Below are 22726 nucleotides of genomic sequence, written 5' to 3'. Positions count from 1 at the left end.
ATGTAAATAATATGTTAACATACATATATTTCAAGAAATGGTTACACTATATTGAAATGATAGTACATTAGATAGGGTCACGGCCTAAAGGAAAAAAACGTTGATGCAGTCACCCCCCAGTTTTGTAGCATATTGGAAGACTATTTCAGAACACTAAAACTTTTTTTTCCGTGCACCCTACGACCCCCCCGAAATACAATTTATTGTGCTGTGTCGTCATTTGAAGTCCGATCGAAAAGAAACGCATATCGTTGTTCGTGGTTGATCAGGGGATATATTTCGTGCATTGGTCATTTTTGACTCCGACGTCAAATTTGATTTTTAATTTTTTTATTTCGCTTCGTATACCCCTATGATGTCAATTTCTGATAACCATTACAAAGATCTTAACAAAATATGAAACTTTTGCTTTTGAAGTATTTACTTATATTCATAAACAAACAAGTAAGGAAAGTCTAAAGTCGGGCGGGGCCGACTATATTATACCCTGCACCACTTTGTAGATCTAAATTTTCGATACCATATCACATCCGTCAAATGTGTTGGGTGCTATATATAAAGGTTTGTCCCAAATACATACATTTAAATATCACTCGATTTGGACAGAATTTGATAGACTTTTACAAAATCTATAGACTCAAAAGTTAAGTTGCACTAGGGTGGAACACAATTTTAGTAAAAAAATATAGGAAACATTTAAATCTGAAGCAATTTTAAACAAACTTCGCAAAAGTTTATTTATGATTTATCGCTCTATATATATATATATTATAAGTTTAGGAAAATTAGAGTCATTTTTACAACTTTTCGACTAAGCAGTGGCGATTTAACAAGGAAAATGTTGGTATGTTGACAATTTTTGTCGAAATCAGAAAAACATATACATGGGAGCTATATATAAATCTGAACCGATTTCACTCAAATTTGGCACTCATAGCTACAATGCTAATTCTACTCCCTGTGCAAAATTTCAACTAAATCGGAGGTAAAAATTGGCTTCTGTGGGCATATGAGTGTAAATCGGGCGAAAGCTACATATGGGAGATATATCTAAATCTGAACCGATTTCAAACAAATTTGGCACGCATCGCTATAATGATAATTCTACTCCCTTTCAAAATTTCAACTAAATCGGAGTTAAAAATTGGCTTCTGTGGTCATATGAGTGTAAATCGGGCGAACGATATATATGGGAGCTATATCTAAATCTGAACCGATTTCAATCAAATTTAGCACGCATAGCTACAATGCTAAATCTACTCGCTGTGCAAAATTTCCACCAAATTGGGCCAAAACTCTGGCTTTTAGGGCCATATTAGTCCATATCGGGCGAAATATATATATGGGAGCTATATCTAAATCTGAACCGATTTCAATCAAATTTTGCACACTTGACTATACTACTAATTGTACTCCTAGTGCAAAATTTCAACCAAATTCGGCCAAAAATCTGGCTTCTGGGGCCATATAAGTCCATATCGGGCGAAAGATATATATGGGAGCTATATCTAAATCTGAACCGATTACAATCAAATTTTGCACACTTGACTATACGACTAAGTGCTATGTTTGTACAAAATTTCAAGCAAATCGGTATAAAACTCTGGCTGCTGGGTCCATATTAGTGCATATCGGGCGAAAGATATATATGGGAGCTATATCTAAATCTGAACCAATTTCTTCCAAAATCAATAGGATTCTATTCTGACCCAAATTAGGAATATGTGCCAAATTTGAAGGCGATTGGACTTAAATTGCGACCTAGACTTTGATCACAAAAATGTGTTCACAGACAGACGGACGGACGGACAGACGGACCGACGGACATGGTTATATCGACTCAGGGACCCACCCTGAGCATTATTGCATAAGACACCATGTGTCTATCTCGTCTCCTTCAGGGTGTTACAAACATATGCACTAACTTATAATACCCTGTTCCACAGTGTGGCGCAGGGTATAAAAAGTTACAGAGATTTTAAAAAGTCAATAGGTCACCCTACACACCACCAAATAGTTTTTGCTGTATTGTCATGATGTCCGATCGAAACCACATGCACATCGTTATTCACATCTACGAAATTAATTTATAAGGCATTTAGAACACAAAACCTGTTTATCTGTAAATTTCTAACGGTATCTCTGTATACATACCCGTTGTTTGCACTACGGCATTTTCTGCGTTATGCAAAGTGCATGTGTTTTTGCTAGAACAATTTGGGAGCCTACTGTTTTAAAATTCTAACAATCACTTTCGCTACATGATTTTTTAAGTTGTTTTCACTTTTTTCAAATACTTTCAACAGCCTTCTCTGACAAAAATATGGACAGACTTAAAAAATCATGTAGCGAAAGTGATTGTTAGAATTTTAAAACAGTAGGCTCCCAAATTGTTAATTTTGTCATGGAATCAGAAACATTTTTTTTTCGTGTAAAGAGCCCTAAAAATAGTTTCCATTCATAAAATTCAATTCTTAGATTTAATGCCTTGTACGTCTGTAGGTTAAGTTTTATGTGATCAAATTATACTTTGACTCGCGCGCCTATCATACACCTTGTAGAAGTCCGACAAAAAGTGGTCCATATCGGCCCAACATTATTATAGATTTAGATTTCATATAATTCGTCCATTCCAAAGTACGCTAAGTCTAAAATGTGAATTTTACAGGAAACAAGTTCAAAGTTTTTTTTTTTTTTGAATTTCTCAAAAACCATTGAAGATATAAATTCACTTTTTTCGGTCTTAAAATCATGTTTATTGCAAATTTTTTTCAGTATGTACGAATTCAAAATAGTGATAATAGAACATGACTAAAAATGAATTACACCACTTTATACCGAACAAAGCTTTTTGCCATTTTTGGATTGAAAATTTTTAAAACTGTAGTCACAGGCTACGTACAATAGTAACCATAAGATAGAAGTGTCCAATAAATTCGAACCTTTGGCAGGATGCAATTTGCATCAATCCGAATAAAAAGCAATGAACTCCATCAAAAAATACTAAGTCACTTAGCTTACTCTGGAATAAGGACGTCGATATTGTATAGCATAAAAAATTTACAGTCACAATTTTATATTGATATATTAAATATGACACTTCTATAAAGGGTATGATAAAGTCGACTTCATCTAATGTTTATAGTGCCTTACTTGTTGAAGTATATTTATGTATTTAACAACCACAAATATTATTTAATAAATTATTATGTTACACTTGACTTCATTTCTACATATAGTTGCTGAAAATAGTAGGTTATTAAAAAGTAATAAGTTTCCCTTTCATGATGTACATTTGGATAAATTTTAAACAAAGACACTCCAATTCATAATAAAATCTTATTGTGGTAAATAGATGAATGACTCGACATGCATAATAAAAAGATTTGTATAGCACACAATATTTTTGTTACCTCAGTACAATGTCTGTGTTAAACATGAAAATCATGATTGCCCCCTACCAAATGAAAAATGTCAAAGTCAGCATGATATGTAGATTACACAAAAATTAAAAAAAAAAATATATAAAAAACATACACACTGCAATAAACTCCATAAAAAAAGAAGCAGAGCGGAAAACAAGTCCAACATAGAGACAACAACAATTATACTAAAGAATAAACACGCGATCATCTGAGAGGTCTCCAAAACATGGAAAATAATTCATATGAATCGTCTCTTAAAACTTGAGTAATTGGATCTCTTTCATAAGATCTTCCTGTGTTTAAACTTTAAACTCTGTAAATTCACCTTGACATACTACATACATGTACAACTGTTGCCTACTCCATATGATTTTTGTACTTATGATCCTTCTTTATGCCTGGTCTTACATGTAATTCAATTAAAATTGTGTTTCATTATAATTATTTTTTTAACATCTCTGGTAAATTACTTTTTAATATGGTGTATGGCAATTTTGTAAATGCCACAATTTTTAACTTGCAAACAAGCTCATATTAATAAATTCTTATTATGATATGGGGGTCTACATGGACATTGGTTTGTATATTTATAGGGAAAAAACTAATTGCCCCCAAATGTTTACGAATTAAATAAAAATCTTGATAAGGTAAATTCGAGAAAAAAATAAATTCCTTGCATTTAACTTTTGTAACGAGTATGTGTCATCATAAAGGGGAGAAAAATCAAAAGACTTAAGACGCAAACTTGTTGCGCCAGACTACAATCCTTTTGAGCACACATATGCTGCAATGTAAATAAGTAAACAAGAGAATAACAAAAATACTTTAAAACATTTTTAGTTCTCATATGTACGAGGGTCACTCTTATATATTTCGGGATTGGGCATCCCTAGTTTTGGCAATCTGGCAGTTAACAAACACACAAAGTTTGATATTTTTGAGGTTATACGTACTCAGAACGTTTTGACATTCGAATGTAACATAAACAAGTATACAAAATTTTGACAAAATTTTCTATAGAAATAAAATTTTGACAAAATTTTTTATAGAAATAAAATTTTGACAAAATTTGTATAGTAATAAATTTTTGACAACATTTTCTATAGTAATAAAATTTTGACAAATTTTATTACTATAGAAATAAAATTTTGACAAAATGTTCTGTAGAAATCAAATTTTGACAAAATTTTCTATTGAAATAAAATTTTGACAACATTTTCTAGGAATCAAATTTTGATAAAATTTTCTATAGATATAAAATTTTAACAAAATTTTCTATAGTAATCAAATTTTGACAAAATTTTGTATAAAAATAAAATTTTGAAAACATTTTCTATAGTAATAAAATTTTGACAAATTTTTCTATAGAAATAAAATTTTGGTAGATTATTTTTGGGGATCGGCTATATATCACTATAGGCCGATATGGACCATTTTTGGCATGGTTGTTAGCGGCCATATACTAGCGCAATGTACCAAATTTCACCACGTACCAAATTTCAACCGGATCGGATAAATTTTCACAACATTTTCTATACTAATAAAATTTTGACAACATTTTCTATAGAAATCAAATTTTGCCAAAATTTTCTATTGAAATAAAATTTTGACAACATTTTCTATAGAAATCAAATTTTGATAAAATTTTCTATAGAAATAAAATTTTAACAAAATTTTCTATAGAAATCAAATTTTGACAAAATTTTGTATAAAAATAAAATTTTGAAAACATTTTCTATAGTAATAAAATTTTGGTAGATTATTTTTGGGGATCGGCTATATATCACTATAGACCGATATGGACCATTTTTTGCATGGTTTTTAGCGGCCATATACTAGCACAATGTACCAAATTTCACCACGTACCAAATTTCAACCGGATCGGATGAATTTTGCTCCTCCAAGAGCTCCGGAGGTCAATTCTAGGGATCGGTTTAAATGGGGGTTATATATAATTAAGACCGGTATGGACCAATTTTCACATGGTTGTTAGAGACAATATATGTTGCTAACACCACGTACCAAACTTCAACCGGATCGGGTGAACTTTGCTCTTCCAAGGGGCTCCGGGGGTCAAATCCATATACTCACACCACGTTCCAAATTTCAACCGGATCGGATGAATTTTGCTCTTCCAAGAGCTCTGGAGGTCAAATCTAGGGATCGGTTTAAATGGGGGTTATATATAACTAAGACCGGTATGGAGCAATTTTCGCATGGTTGTTCAACCGGATCGGGTGAACTTTGCTCTTCCAAGAGGCTCCGGAAGTCAAATCTGGAGATCGGTTTTATGGGGCTACATATAATTATGTACCGATATGGACCACTTCCTGCATGGTTGTTAGAGACCATATACTAACACCACCTACCAAATTTCAACCGAATCGGATGAATTTTGCTCATCCATGAGGCTCCGGAGGTCAAATCTGGGGATCGGTTTATATGGGAGCTATATATAATTATGGACCGATGTGGACCAATTTATGCATGGTTGTTAAAAACCATATAATAACACCATGTACCAAATTTCAGCCAGATCGGGTGAAATTTGTTCCTCTTAGAGGCTCAGCATGGTTGTTAGAGACTATATATTAACACCCTGTACCAAATTTCAGCTGGATCGGATGAATTTTGCTCCTCCAGGAGGCTCCGCAAGCCAAATCTGAGCGTCGGTTTCTATTGAGGTTATACGTAAAAGTGGTCCGATGTGGCTCATTTCCAATACCATCCGACCTACATCAATAATAACTACTTGTGCCAAGTTTCAAGTCGATAGCTTGATTCGTTCGGAAGTTAGCGTAGTCTCAACTAACGGACGGACTGACAGGCTTAGATCGACTCAGAATTTTACGACGACCCAGAATATATATACATACTTTATGGGGTCTTAGAGCAATATTTCGATGTGCTACAAACGAAATGATAAAGTTCTATACCCTCCACCCATACTATGGTGGAGGGTATAGAAATTAATCTAACCCAAAAATTGGAATTGAATCGTGAACATTTTGGTAATTATTTTTTACAACTTGCTACGTTGACTCAAGAACAGTGCATCGATGATCTTAATCAAATTTTTGGAGATGAAGCTTGGTCAAGGACCACTATTTATCGATTGTATGGTGAATTCCACCGAGATCGTAGTTCATTCCAAGACGAATTTCATGAAGGTCGTCCAAAATCACTTGTGGAATTAATGTTCCATTAATGCTGGGTGCCAACTAATAGTGCAAGATCGTCAAGTAACCTATGGTGAGATTGAGACAACCTTTGGTATTGGAGGGACGATTAAAATAAATTTTTCTCGTTGCATCCCTCACAATTTGACAATCGCTCAAAAAAGGCTCGTCTCGTTTGGTCGAGAGAAATGGTCGAAACATGGGATCGCGCCGCTTCGAAATTCGTCTATGTCATCGCGTCTGAGCCTGAAAGTAAACAACAGTCGACTGTATGATTGTTTCAAGATGAACAACAAGAGTTGCTTCCAAGCAAATGATCACCTGTTTTTTTCGGAAGAAATGGATGGACTGGACTCAATCGTACCACTATTTAGAACAATGCAGACCCGTCATTTCTGAATGGTACGCAACCATGTGCTTTGTCTTCCAAGAAATCATGAAAACCAACCGGCAGTACTCAGTGATAAGGGAGAAGATCACCATTGTGGTATCACCATGGACTGAATACACTGAAAAAACAGTGAAGAAAAATTTTATTTAATTTTAGAAAATTTAAATTATTTTTAGAAAATTTTAACTAGACAGTATTAAAGGGTGACATGGTCAAAATTTGGTCAATATAAACTTGACGTATTTCTTTCAATTTTGCATTTAAAAAACCTGAACACCCCTCATTTCGAAGGTGTGTGTGTAGAATGTTGCTCCTATTTTGATTTTGGAATTCACTCTTCAGTTGTCAAAATGCCGTCCAAGCAAGAAGAGCAGCGTATCAAAATTTTGCTCGCGCATCGCGAAAATCCGAGCTACTCGCACGCAAAGCTGGCTAAATCCCTAAAAGTTGCCAAATCAACCGTTACAAATGTAATTAAAGTGTTTGGGGAACGTTTGTCGACAGCCAGGAAGTCTGGATCGGGGGGAAATCGAAAACCGGAAGCCGCTGAGATGACAAAGAGAGTTGCCGGTAGTTTCAAGCGAAACCCTAACCTCTCTCTCCGAGATGCCGCAAATAAGCTGGGTGTATCGTCTACAACCGTGCATCGAGCCAAAAAACGAGCCGGACTATCGACTTACAAGAAGGTAGTGACTCCAAATCGCGATGATAAAAAAAATACGACTGCCAAAGCGCGATCCCGGAGGCTGTACACGACGATGCTGACGAAGTTTGACTGCGTGGTAATGGACGACGAAACCTACGTCAAAGCCGACTACAAGCAGCTTCCGGGACAGGAGTTTTATACGGCAAAAGGAAGGGGAAAGGTAGCAGATATGTTCAAGCACATAAAACTGTCAAAGTTCGCAAAGAAATATATGGTTTGGCAAGCCATCTGTACCTGTGGCTTGAAAAGCAGCATTTTCATAGCTTCCGGGACTGTCAACCAAGAAATTTACGTGAAAGAGTGTTTGAATAAACGTCTGCTGCCTTTCCTGAAAAAACACGGTTGTTCCGTACTGTATTGGCCGGATTTGGCATCTTGCCATTACGGTAAAAAGGCCATGGAGTGGTACGCCGCCAACAACGTGCAGGTGGCCGTATCACCCTTTAGCACCGAGTAATTTATTTTTATTCCCGTATGTAAAAATAAAATGAGAGGTCCAATGTTTTCAACACCAGAAGAAAAGGTTGATGTTTTGGAAATACCTCAATCAAAATGGCAAAAATGCTTCGACCATTGCTTTATATGCAAAATTTTATAGATCTTAATGGGGAATATTTTGAAAGACAATAAAGGCATTTTCGATTATTAATATTTGTTTTTGTTCCCTCATCCCGAATTAAAAAATTTAACCCTCGTTACCGTGGTGCAATGGTTAGCATGCCCGCCTTGCATACACAAGGTCGTAGGTTCGATTCCTGCTTCGACCGAACACCTAAAAGTTTTTCAGCGGTGGATTATCCCACCTCAGTAATGATGGTGACATTTCTGAGGGTTTCAAAGCTTCTCTAAGTGGTTTCACAGCAATGTGGAACGACGTTCGGACTCGGCTATAAAATGGAGGTCCCTTGTCATTGAGCTTAACACGGAATCGGGCAGCACTCAGTGATAAGAGAGAAGTTCACCAATGTGGTATCACAATGGACTGAATAGTCTAAGTGAGCCTGATATATCGGGCTGCCACCTAACCAAAACCAAACCCTCGTATAAAGTATTTTTTCTTAATTTTTTCTGTCAATTAATTATACCCTGCGCCACACTGTGGAACAGGGTATTATAAGTTAGTGCATATGTTTGTAACACCCAGAACGAGACGAGATACACATGGTGTCTTTGGCAATAATGATCAGGGTGGGTCCCTGAGTCGATATAACCATGTCCGTCTGTCCGTCTGTCTATGAACACAATTTTGTGATCAAAGTCTAGGTCGCAATTTAAGTTCAATCGCCTTCAAATTTGGCACATGTTCCTAATTTGGGTCAGAATACAACCCTATTGAAATCCTAAGAAATCGGTTCAGATTTAGATATAGCTCCCATATATATCTTTCGCCCGATATGCACTAATATGGACCCAGCAGCCAAAGTTTTATACCGATTTGCTTGAAATTTTGTACAAACATAACACTTAGTCGTATAGTCAAGTGTGCAAAATTTGATTGAAATCGGTTCAGATTTAGATATAGCTCCCATATATATCTTTCGCCCGATATATACTTATATGGCCCCAGAAGCCAGATTTTTGGCCGAATTTTGTTGAAATTTTGCACGAGGAGTACAATTAGTAGTATAGTCAAGTGTGGAAAATTTGATTGAAATCGGTTCAGATTTAGATATAGCTCCCATATATAGCTTTCGCCCGATTTACACTCATATGACCACAGAGGCCAATTTTTTGCTCCGATTTAGTTGAAATTTAGCACAGGGAGTAGAATTAGAATTGTAGCTATGCGTACCAAATTTGGTTGAAATCGGTTCAGATTTAGATATATCTCCCATATATAGCTTTCGCCCGATTTACACTCATATGACCACAAAGGCCAATTTTTAACTCCGATTTAGTTGAAATTTTGCACAAGGAGTAGAATTAGCATTGTAGCTATGCGTGCCAAATTTGGTTGACATCGGTTCAGATTTAGATATAGCTCCCATATATATGTTTTTCTGATTTCGACAAAAATTGTCAAAATACCAACATTTTCCTTGTAAAATCGCCACTGCTTAGTCGAAAAGTTGTAAAAATTACTCTAATTTTCTTAAACTTCTAATACATATATATCGAGCGATAAATCATAAATAAACTTTTGCGAAGTTTCCTTAAAATTGCTTCACATTTAAAGGTTTCCCATATTTTTTTACTAACATTGTGTTCCACCCTAGTGCATTAGACGACTTAAATTTTGAGTCTATAGATTTTGTAGAAGTCTATCAAATTCTGTCCAGATCGAGTGAAATTTAAATATATGTATTTGGGACAAACCTTTATATATAGCACCCAACACATTTGACGGATGTGATATGGTATCGAAAATTTAGATCTAAAAAGTGGCGCAGGGTATAATATAGTCGGTCCCGCCCGACTTTAGACTTTCCTTATTGTTTTTACTTGAATTTGTTCACGATTTTTCTCCAATTAATTTTTAATTGACTTTGTTTGCTAATATTATCATTTCAGTGATTGAAGAAATTTCAATTAAAAATTAATTGGATGAATTAATTTCCTGATTGAAGACAAAAATTATTTTTTTTTCTGTGGATATCATGTTCTCGTCACCGCTTGACTTTAGCTCTTTTATATTAGTCAAACATTAATTTACCTACCTATCGAGACCAGAGTCCACTGCATGACATTGAACTAAACGATACCACTACTATTTTCATTCATAAATTGCTTATGAATTGCGTCTATCATATAAGTAATAATTTTTCTTAGGAAATTATTAAACTGTAAAAAAAAAACATTAAACGGAGAACAATTAAAACCCTTCAATGTTTTATTAAGCAAAAGGTTAACAAAATAGGTCACATATGTACTTTATTAAGTTAACCGTCATAATAACAGAAGGGTATTATTAATATAAATGCTCATTTTCAGCTGACCAATGTTTAAGTAGTCAATGTATAAAATTTAATATAATAAAGGTTGAAGTCTTTTTGTAATGAAATGCATACGAAGTAATTGAATTTCATAACTTATCTTATCTCTAAGCTAAGAGGTCATAATTTGATTGAGGCGTTAATTAGTTATGATACTAATTGATGATTACTAAAACATTCACAATAAAAAATTTCCATGGTAATATTGAATATTGAAATATTGGTTTCGAATTCATATTTATCGGCCGATATTCAAAATCAAAATCACGACATAAGTGCAAAGTATCTCGGTCCAGAATTAGATATAGTTTCTATGTACTTTGAAGTAAGATAAAATGACAAAAATTCACAATTTCGCATTGGCCCACCGATGATGCACTATATAGACAATAGATTAGGCATAGTGGTAGGCCGTTATTTCAGGCCCATTCAGCCCATTGTAATATCACAGGTGATGAACTTTTCTCTTATCAATGAGTTCTGCCCGATTCCATGTTAAGCTGAATGACAAGAGACCTCCTTTTTATAGCCGAGACCGAACGGCATGTCACATATTGGTGAAACCACTTAGAGAAGCTTTGAAACAATCACAAACCAGCATTACTGAAAGGAGATAAAACATCGTTGAATAATTTTGTGGTGTTCTGTTGGGCCTTTACAGGACTAGTCCCTGCTGTATATGGTTAAGTCGCAGTTCTGGTGAAAACCTAAGATTTGTTTTGTCATTGACACAGTAAACTTTCATTTTAGGACATTGGCTTGGACTTATTCCAAAGAACTCGTCCTGGGACAGTTACTAGGACCAGTTGTTAGATAGGTTTTTAAATCAAAGTTACACAAGTAAATACGGCCGAAAGTTTGGCCAGACCGACCGGGTAGAATCAAATCAACTTCTCCTAAAAGTTCCGGAACTCAAATCTGAGGACCGATTTATATGGGGGATATATATAATTATGGGCCGATTTTTACATGGTTGTTATAAGTCATATACTCGTATTGACATCAGGTACCGAATTTCAACCCAATCACATGAAATTTGCTCTTCCATATGGAAATATTGAAAAGTTGATTTTTCCAAATTTTGGAAAAATTAAAAATTCGAAATGTTAGCAATTTTCAAAATGACCCCAACACTGAAAAAAGCATGCTCGGTATTAATTCCGAGCCAAAGAAGCAGAGAATACAAATAAGGACACAATTCTCTTTTAAATTTGGGTTTTGTGTACTTGCTTCTACGAAGCAAATTTTAATTTTTCCTTTTTTCAGCTTGATAGCATATTCAAAGTCCTTCAAAAACGAATTAACAACAACTTTATTTTCCAAATTCAGACTCGACTTTTAGTAGAAATTATGCTATGTTTCAAGTAAAAAACGTCTTTAGAATAAAGTGTTGAAAAATGTGTCCTATATTTGAACGATTTTTTGCTTTGTAGTCAATATGCAAAAATACAAAAAATTTAAAGACAATTTCATTAATTTTAAAGAATTTTTCTGAATTATTAAAGTCATGTTCGATTCTAGCCCAAAAATGTTTTCTTTCCTGTTATGATACCCATTTTTATGTCAAATCACTTAATTATAAGGACAATACGACTTCATTGAAGAGTTTATCGACTTTTGGACAAGGAAAGCACTTTATATTAAAGAAATGCGTCTTCTATGCTATGCAAAATTTGCATTCGTATTTTAAAGACATGAAATCTGTGACCTCACGACAATATTTTTTTTTTCAGTGAATGTTTGTAATAATTTGCGATTAATATCTTCCATTGACTCTACATTCATTTTTATGTTTGTGTCTTAAGTCTTTTGTTTGGAGTGACACAACTAAACCCAAAAAAAAAAAAACAAATAAGTAAAGTCTAAAGTCGGGCGGGGCCGACTATATTAAACCCTTCACCCCTATGTAGGCCAAAATTTGTGTATCTCAACTACTTCACATTTGCTGGAAGCTATATAAAGGAGACAATTTTTTACTTCCACAAAATCTCTAGAATTAAAATTTAAATTGGCTAACGCTATCCAGTTAATTGTAGGAAACTTCCATTGAAAATGGGTCTAAATTGTGTAACAGTCTACCATATTTCTCCAACTCTGGTGTACGTATATATGGGAGCTATATATAATCTGAACCGATTTTGACTAAATTTGACATGTATAGTTAGAATAATAATTCTGCTATCTATGCGAAATTTCACGTAAATGGGAGTATAACTTTGGCCCCCTGGTCATATATGAGTGCAAATCGGACGGAAGATATATATGGAGGCCATATCTAAATCTGAACCGATTTCAACCAAATTTGACACACTTAACGATACTATTAAACGTACCCCTTGTGCAAAATTTGAAGCAAATCACGGCAAAACTCTGGCTTTTGTGGCCATATAAGTTCAAATCGGACGAAAGATATATATGGGAGCTATATCTAAATTTGAACCGATTCCAGTCAAATTTACCAAGCATTGGGAGAATGTCAATTCTACCCTCTGTGCAAAATTTCACGAAGATCGGTAGTAAACGTTGGCCTCTGTGGTCATATGAGTCTAAATCGGACGAAAGATATATATGGGAACTATATCTAAATCTGAACCGATTTGGCTGATATTTTGCAAGATTTTCGAGATTCATAAAATATTTGGATATACGGTATTTCAATAAAATCGGTTAATAAACACGCTAACTATGACCAAATCGGGGATAAATATATAAGGCAGCTATATCTAAATCTGAACCGATTTTTTCCAAAACCAATAGCGATTGTCTCTGTCCCAAGAAACGGCCCTATGCCAAATTTGAGGACGATCGGACTTAAATTGCGAGCTGTACTTTGTGCACAAAATTATATATACAGACAGACGGACAGACAGACAGATCGGTATACTAAAAGATGGGTCTATGACCACTATTTCTTGGCGTTACATACAAATGCACAAACTTATTATACCCTGTACAACGGTAGTGGTGAAGGGTATAAAAATCTTAATCAATCACGAAATTAATTGATCCAATTTTTTTTTTAATTTAAATGTCTTCAATCACAGAAATGGTTGTACCAATTGAAAAATTAATTGAAGTTCAATTAAAAACTTAATTGATCCAATTGGGTTAGGTTAGGTGGCAGCCCGATGCATTAGGCTCACTTAGACTATTCAATCCATTGTGATACCGCAGTGGTGAACTTCTCTCTTATCACTGAGAGCTGCCCGATTCCATTTAAGCTCAATGACAAGGGACCTCCTTTTCATAGCCGAGTCCGAACGGCGTTCCACATTGCAGTGAAACCACTTAGAGAAGTTTTGAAACCCTCAGAAATGTCACCAACAGAATCCACCGCTGATAAACTTTTGTCGTTCGGTCGAAGCAGGAATGAAACCCACGTGTGTGCAAAGCGGGTATGCTAACCATTGCACGACGGTGGCTGCCAACCCAATTAAGAAAAAAAAAAAAAAACAGAAAAAAATCTGTTGTAAAACTGATGCTAGATTGAAGTAATATTTATTGCAAAAATTTTATTTTGTTTTAGTTTCTTTTAAAAAAATGTTCAAGAAATTTTCCCCAGACCAAAGGTTTTTTCTTTATTCCAAGTATGTCTCAAAAATGTTATGAACTAAGTGACAGTAAAAATTCAATGGCATACAAATTAGTTCAATTCTAACTAAAACAGAATAAGTTTTACGTACCCACTTAAAAAATAGTAAGAATGGTTAAAATGAGAATGATCATCTGGGCCCATAAATTCTTTCTCTAGTTTTAGTTCATTTTTCTTTTCGAGAAAGATGAATTTCATAAATGGTAATTAAAAATCCAAAAATGTCAGAAAATTTTCGTTAATTTAATGTATCTCGCAATTTGGAATAGAATTTAGTTCAATTTTCGCACGATATAGTTCATTTTTGCCATAACGTACTTTACTTTTTTCTGTGTGTGATTGATTTTTGTTTCGATTAATAACTTTGTTGAATCAATTAAATTTTTAATTGGATATTTTTTAAAGCTTTATTAAAATTTTAATTGGAAAAATTATCGTCAAATTTTTTTCTGTGTTTATGCATAAGTTTCGCAATGACGTTAACAGTACTTTTAACATTAAGTAAACATTGCTTAGTTTTCATCGTGAAATTTTTACAGCCTCCACCATAGGATGGGGGGTATATTAACTTTGTCATTCCGTTTGTAACACATCGAAATATTGCTGTAAGACCCCATAGGGTATATATATTCTGGGTTGTGGTGAAATTCTGAGTCGATCTAAGTATGTCCGTCCGTCCGTCTGTTGAAATCACGCTAACATCCGAACGAAACAAGCTATCAACTTGAAACTTGGCACAAGTAGTTGTCATTGATGTAGGTCAGATGGTATTGCAAATGGGCCATATCGGTCCACTTTTTCGTATAGCCCCCATATAAACGGTCCCTCAGATTTGGCTTTCGGAGCCTGTAACAGAAGCAAATTTCATCCGATCCGGCCGAAATTTGGTAGATGGTGTTGGTATATGATATCTAGCAACCATGCAAAAATTGGTCCACATCGGTTCATAATTATATATAGCCCCCATATAAACCGATCCCCAGATTTGGCTTGCGGAGCCTCAAAGAGAAGCAAATTTCATCCGATCCGGCTGAAATTTGGTACATGGTGTTGGTATATGGTCTCTAAAAACCATGCCAAACTTGGCCACATCGGTCTATAATTATATATAGCCCCCATATAAACCGATCCCCAGATTTGGCTTGCGGAGCCTCAAAGAGAAACAAATTTCATCCGATCCGCCTGAAATTTGGTACATGATGGTGGTATATGGTCTCTAATAGTCATGCAAAGATAGGTCCACATCGGTTCATAATTATATATAGCCCCCATATAAACCGATCCCCAGATTTGGCTTGTGGAGTCTCTAAGAGGAGCAAATTTCATGCAATCCGGTTGAAATTTGGAACATGGAGTTAGTATATGATCTTTAACAACCTTGCCGAAATTGGTCCATATCGGTCCATAATTATATATAGCCCCCATATAAACCGTTCTCCAGATTTGACCTCCGGAGCATCTTGGAGGAGCAAAATTCATATGAGCCGGTTCAAAGGTGGAACGTGGTGTTAGTATAGGGTCTCTAATATCCATGCAAAAATTGGTCCACATCGGTTCATAATTATATATAGCCCCCATATAAACCGATCCCCAGTTTGGCTTGCCGAGCCTCGAAGAGAAGCATATTTCATCCGACCCGGTTGAAATTTGGAACATGGTGTTAGTATATGGCCGCTAACAGTCATACCAAAATTGGTCCATATCGGTCTATATTTATATATAGTCGATCTCTAATCACACAAAAATTGGTCCATATCGGTTCATAATCATGGTTGCCACTCGAGCCAAAAATAATCTACCAAAATTTTATTTCTATAGAAAATTTTGTCAAAATTTTATTCCTATAGAAAATTTTGTCAAAATTTTATTTCTATAGAAAATTTTGTTAAACTTTTATTTCTATAGAAAATTTTGTCAAAATTTTATTTCTATAGAAAATTTTGTGAAAATTTTATTTCTATAGAAAATTTTGTTAAAATTTTATTTCTATAGAAAATTTTGCAAAATTTTATTTCTATAGAAAATTTTGTCAAACTGAATTATATACGTATTTAATCGATCTTTTCTGATTTAATATATACCACGTATGGACTTACATAAAATTTAGAAGAGGTTTTAAGATACTTTGCCATTGGCAAGCGTTACCGCAACTTAAGTAATTCGATTGTGGATGGCAGTGTTTGGAAGAAGTTTCTACGCTATCCATGGTGGAGGGTACATAAGCTTCGGCCTGGCCGAACTTACGCCCGTATATACTTGTTTATTTCTGAATTGATTCTATTTTATTTTTATTTTTATCAAAAATAAATTATATCAACTACATTTTTAATTGAAAGTTTAAAATTCAATTAATTTACAATTAAAAAAAATATTGGAGGTATATTTTTTCGTGTCCTAACCTACAGCACATTCGATAATTTAATTTTATGTTTGTGCCTTAAGTCTTTTTCGCGTGACACAGCTATTCACTCAACGTGTTTGTTTGGGTTTAATCGTGAAATTTTTCTCTATTAAGATTCAATTATTTTTTAATTGAAATGCCTTAAATCACGGAAATGATACTGTCGATAACCAACGCCAATTAAAAAATTTTAAACTGAATTGATTTAATTAATTTTTGATTGCTTTTTTATTTTTATAAACAAAAAGCAAACAACGAGATTCATAAAATTAGTAATAGAAAGTTTAAAATTCACTTAAGATCCTAAAAGAAAAAAATTTGTGATTTGTTTTTTAACCTATAACACATGCAATAATTTAATTTCACGTTTGTGCCTTAAGTCTTTTGTTTTGCATGATACAACTATTCAATCAACGTGTTTAAGCATAAGTTTCGCAATGACTTAAGAACTATTTTAGCATTAATTAACTATATTTATTCAAAGATAAAAAAACATTTAGCCAGTATCTATACAAAGTCTAGTTCTAGTTTAGAAGAAACCACGCATCTTATTGCAAAATAAAATGTTAGTAATATTTTGTTCTTGTTATTTTTTTTTTCAGATTTCACTACTGATCAACAATGCTGGTGTTGTATCAGGTCTACATTTACTTGATACACCCGATCATTTGATTGAACGTTCATTCAATGTAAATGTAATGGCGCATTTTTGGGTATGTATTCTTAAGCGGTTTTGTTTTTTGGATTCTCGATAGCTCAGATAATAACCAAAACAATTTGTGGTAACGGTTTGACACTTTACCTCTAGGCAAAAATCATTGTATAAAATACCTATAAGCCAATTGGTAAAGATTGTCCCCATGCACACACATATATTCTGAATCTACTGTAACCAATTACAGCAGCATTTATTCTTGTTAACCTTGGTTTCTTCGATTGCAGTTTTCCAAAAATGCCACTGGATTTTTGTAAAAATATTCTCTTCTTCTCTTTTCTCCCCCACCAGACTACCAAAGCTTTTCTACCCAAAATGATTGAGAATCAATGTGGCCATATTGTTACCATAGCTTCATTAGCTGGTCATGTGGGTATAACCAAATTGGTGGATTATTGTGCCAGTAAATTTGCGGCTGTAAGTTAATGTATATTTTCTTTATTTTATGGTTGTAAATGCAATTTATTTTTATTTTTTTTATGCTGATTTTGCAATGTGTTAAGAATTTTTTTGCAAAGATTAAATTACGCAAAACCGATTGCTTAATTATATTGGTTTTAATAAAGACAAAAATGTTCGTTGTTGTTGTTATTTTTCATGCATTTCAAATTTTTAAGGTGGGTTTCGATGAAGCATTGCGCCTAGAACTGGAAGTCCTTGGTCACACTAACATACAAACCACCTGTGTCTGTCCATTCTTTATACAGCAGACTGGAATGTTTGATGATGTGAATGCCAGGTATGTATATGCTGTATGGATTTCGAAATACATCTAATGTATGATTTATTTAATGGAAAGAACAAATCTATAAAACTGGTCTAGAATTTTTGCGAAATTTATATAGAGTTTTAAAACTAGCATAGTTATTAGGTTTTACGATTATAGAAATCATATAATGGAGTCTTTTTGCATTTTCGGGTTTCGTCATCTAAGTGATAGGTTTTAAAAAAATATTTAGTATAATAATTTGCATAACTATCACATTGAATAAATACTTGAAAAACGTGTTGTTTATATAATGGTTTATGTTAAGACATTAACATATGTGAATTTATTGAAATGAATTTAAAGAAAACTATTAAAAAAAAAACAAGTACATATGGTCGAAAGCCCGGCCAGGCCGAATCTTACGTGTCCTTCCCTGCGGATCACGTACAAAATTCTACATAAAAATAAAAACGCCTTGCCAATAAAAGTCTCTTCAGCTCTTGAAATAATTATGAATCGATATCAACCAATATTCGCGTGTTAATTAGAGGGCCAAATTGCAACCGGATCAGATTAATCTAGTTTCTCCGGGTAGGTTTTATTATGAGGGCTATATATAATTATGGACCGATATGGACCAATTTTGTCTTGTCGAGATCATATAGTAACATCACGAATCAAATTTCAATCGGACCCCTTCCATGAGGCTCCGGAAGTCACATCTGAGGACCGCTTAATAAGGGGCTGTAAATAATTACGGAGCGATATGGCCCGGATCGGATGAAATTCACTTTTTCAGGAGGCATTTCAAGCACGGTTGCCACATTTGGTAGAATTCTACCAAAAATTTTATTTTTTTACTGTTTGGTAGATTGGTAGAATTCTTAATCTTTTGGTAGATTTTACAGAATATTCCTCTCAAACTAACAGCTACTTCACACATTTTCTATAGAACTAAAATCTTGATGAAATTTCCTATAGAAATAAAACTTTGGCAAAAATTTCTATAGAAATAAAATGTTGACAAAATTTTCTATAGAAATAAATTAAAAAAATTTTTTTTACAAATTTTTTCTATAGAAATAAAATTTTGAATAGAAATAAAGTTTAGACAACATTTTTTATGGAAATAAAATTTTGACAAAATGTTCTATGGAGATAAAATTTTTAATTTTTTTTTACAATATTTTCTTATAGAAACAAAATTTTAACAAAATTTTCTATAGAGATAAAATTTTGACAAAATTTTCTATAGAAATAAAAATTTGACAAAATTTCTATAATAACAAGTAAGGAAAGTCTAAAGTCGGGCGGGGCCGACTATATTATACCCTGCACCACTTTGTAGATCTAAATTTTCGATACCATATCACATCCGTCACATGTGTTGGGGGCTATATATAAAGGTTTGTCCCACATACATACATTTAAATATCACTCGATCTGGACAGAATTTGATAGACTTCTATAAAATCTATAGACTCAAAATTTAAGTCGGCTAATGCACTTCGACCCTAGTTCCACAATGTTAGTAAAAAAAAATATGGGAAACATTTAAATCTGAAGCAATTTAAAGAAACTTCGCAAAAGTTTATTTATGATTTATCGCTCGATATATATGTATTAGAAGTTTAGGAAAATTAGAGTCATTTTTACAACTTTTCGACTAAGCAGTGGCGATTTTACAAGGAAAATGTTGGTATTTTGACCATTTTTGTCGAAATCAGAAAAACATATATATGGGAGCTATATCTAAATCTGAACCGATTTCAACCAAATTTGGCACGCATAGCAACAATGCTAATTCTACTCCCTGTGCAAAATTTCAACTAAATCGGAGCAAAAATTGGCCTCTCTGGTCATATGAGTGTAAATCGGGCGAAAGCTATATATGGGAGCTATATCTAAATCTGAACCGATTTCAACCAAATTTGGCAGCATAGCTACAATGATAATTCTACTTCCTGTGGTCATATGAGTGTAAATCGAGCGAAAGCTATATATAGGAGCTATATCTAAATCTGAACCGATTCCAATCAAATTTGGCACGCATAGCTGCAATGCTAATTTTACTCCCTGTGCAAAATTTCAACTAAATCGGAGCAAAAAATTGGCCTCTGTGGTCATATGAGTGTAAATCGGGCGAAAGCTATATATGGGAGCTATATCTAAATCTGAACCGATTTCAATAAAAATCGGGCACACTTGACTATAGTACTAATTGTTCTTCTTGTGCAAAATGTTAAGCAAATTAGGGTGAAACTTAGGCTTCTGGGGCCATATAAGTCCATATCGGGCGAAATATATATATGGGAGCTATATCTAACTCTGAACCGATTTCTTCCAAAATCAATAGGATTCTATAAAATATATACTTGAGCCAAATTTGAAGTCGATTGGACTAAAACTGCGACCTAGACTTTGATTACAAAAATGTGTTCACGGACAGACGGACATGGCTATATCGACTCAGGAACCCACCCTGATCATTTTTGCCAAAGACACCATGTGTCTGTATCGTCTCTTTCCGGGTGTTGCAAACATATGCACTAATTTATAATACCCTCTTCCACAGTGTGGAGCAGGGTATACAAATTTTGACATCATTTTCTATAGAAATAAAATTTTGACATAACTTTCTATAGAAATAAAATTTTGCCAAATTTTTAAAATTTTTGCAATATACCAGTAGCTATCGAAATAGGGACCGATATAGCACAAAAATATATATATTGATTGCAACGGTTAGACAGACAGACAAACTTCTCATCGACGTGATGAAATTCTCCCAAGACCTTATTTCAAGTCGACCAATGCTATGTGCATTGTATATTTTACAAATTACGAGATTCGACCATAGTGGCACAGAAACGGGTAACTATTTTGGGATAAATTAACTGCCTTGAGTGATAATTGTACACCAACTTATGAGCTTTCCATAATGCGTGAAAATATAAAAAAGTTCACGTTTTAATTACCAATTACAAAAATTACACTAGGAAAAAATGAACTAAACACAGGAAATATTTATTTCTGAATCAATCACGAAATTATTTGATCCAATTAATTTTTTTAATTGAAATGTCGACAAATTTCTTCAATCACGAAAATGATAGTATCAACCACCGAATTAAGATAAAATTCTGATATCTACGAATGATTTTTTTCCATTTTTTTTTTTTCAAAGTAAATTATACTGAAAATGATAAAAATAGATAGATATTCCTCAACATAGAATAAATTTAGTTTTATATAAAAAAATATAATGTCTCTCCTAAAAAAATAAATAAATAAATTTCATTTCCCAAAAAAAACTATAATGTGTCTCCTTTGTTTTGCAGATGGGTACCCACACTGAATGCCAATGATGTTGCGGATCGTGTCATACAAGCCATAAAGAAAAATGAAAAAATTGCCATAATTCCGGGTTATTGCAAATTCCTTTTATCCTTCAAATGGTGAGTATATGAAATTTATGTGAAATAATCTAAACTTTTCTATCATATATCTCCATAGGACATTCCCTTGGGGCTGTGTTGGTGGTTTGCTCAAACGTTTGGTGCCAGATGCCTCACCCCATGGTTTGGCTCAAAAATCATTGATGAATGTCGCCAAAAAATTAACCACATCCAATAAAAATGGCTCAATATCGACAACTACCTCATCGCTAATCACAGATATTTCGGCATCCTATAAAGATCCTGCGTCTATGACTAAGGCAGGAACATTGCTAATTAAACGATCACCCTCACTGGGTGAGAGAGTATTGTAAGGTGTGCGAGGGCTGGGATTTAGTTATAACAGCTAGGTGATAGATAATTTGTATTCATACCAATTACTACTCCCGCTCTCCCCCACCCATCGGGAAACCCACTCCTCCACCCATTAGTCTAGTTAACCTAAGAGGTCTTAGCTTTTTTAAGTATTCTCATTATAATGCTTTTTAATTTATTTAAAAAAAAGAAATTGGCATTTGTTTTTAATGTTTTAATTTGTATACACAATACAGACAAAACACTCACACACATCCGCAATATCCAGGCAATAATCAATACATACACTAACACATGAACATTATAATACATTTACACGCATAATCACACAATCAATTGTCTTAAGTATTCTAGTTTTAATTATAGTTAGAAAAAAAACAAATAAATTTTGAAGAAGGATGTAAGGAATGAATGAAAATTAGATGTAAAAAATTCAAAAAATATGATTAAATCAAAAGAAAACAATTCATAGTTGGAATATTTTTATTTGGTAAAGAAATTCTTTAAGAATTTAACAAAAAACAAATAATCGATTCTGCTCAAAACAAAAAAAAACTACGATAACTAGACTACACAAGTTTTTGCTAAAACCATTTTTGTAATTGATAATAACCATAGATGTAAGGGCCTAGTTTTAATGTTTCAAAAGAATATCAGAAATCATTATCACGAGTTCTACTCAAAACTTTTTCTCTAAAGTGATTTATTTCTTTCTATCCAATACGCATTATCCTTCTTTGTTTGAAATTCAGTTTCAGTTTTTTTGTTGTATTCTTTGCCCTGTGTTATTTTAGTACTGTGTGCAATATTTGTATTAGTTATCCAGAATATCGGTCGAGGGGTGTTCTCTCCAGGGTTGAATTTTCGTAAAGCGACATTTCTTCGATTCACAAGAGCTTTTT

The 22726-nt window shown here is 33.7% G+C and overlaps 1 protein-coding gene across 1 annotated transcript in view; it reads left to right on the top strand.

Moving 5' to 3' along the window:
- LOC142226825 (estradiol 17-beta-dehydrogenase 11) overlaps positions 1 to 22289 on the top strand; it is a 91629-nt gene extending 69340 nt beyond the window's left edge. The window contains exons 4-8 of the mRNA XM_075297052.1: positions 17230 to 17340; positions 17634 to 17759; positions 17960 to 18081; positions 21393 to 21509; positions 21568 to 22289. Coding sequence (XP_075153167.1) covers positions 17230 to 17340; positions 17634 to 17759; positions 17960 to 18081; positions 21393 to 21509; positions 21568 to 21823 — 732 coding nt within the window. The 3' untranslated portion in view covers positions 21824 to 22289. The remainder of the gene's footprint in view (positions 1 to 17229; positions 17341 to 17633; positions 17760 to 17959; positions 18082 to 21392; positions 21510 to 21567) is intronic.
- The last annotated feature ends 437 nt before the right edge of the window (positions 22290 to 22726 follow it).

Source organism: Haematobia irritans, chromosome 2 (genome assembly GCF_050003625.1).
Source record: "Haematobia irritans isolate KBUSLIRL chromosome 2, ASM5000362v1, whole genome shotgun sequence".
Classification (NCBI taxonomy): Eukaryota; Metazoa; Arthropoda; class Insecta; order Diptera; family Muscidae; genus Haematobia; species Haematobia irritans.
This window is presented reverse-complemented; position numbering and strand designations above follow the sequence as displayed.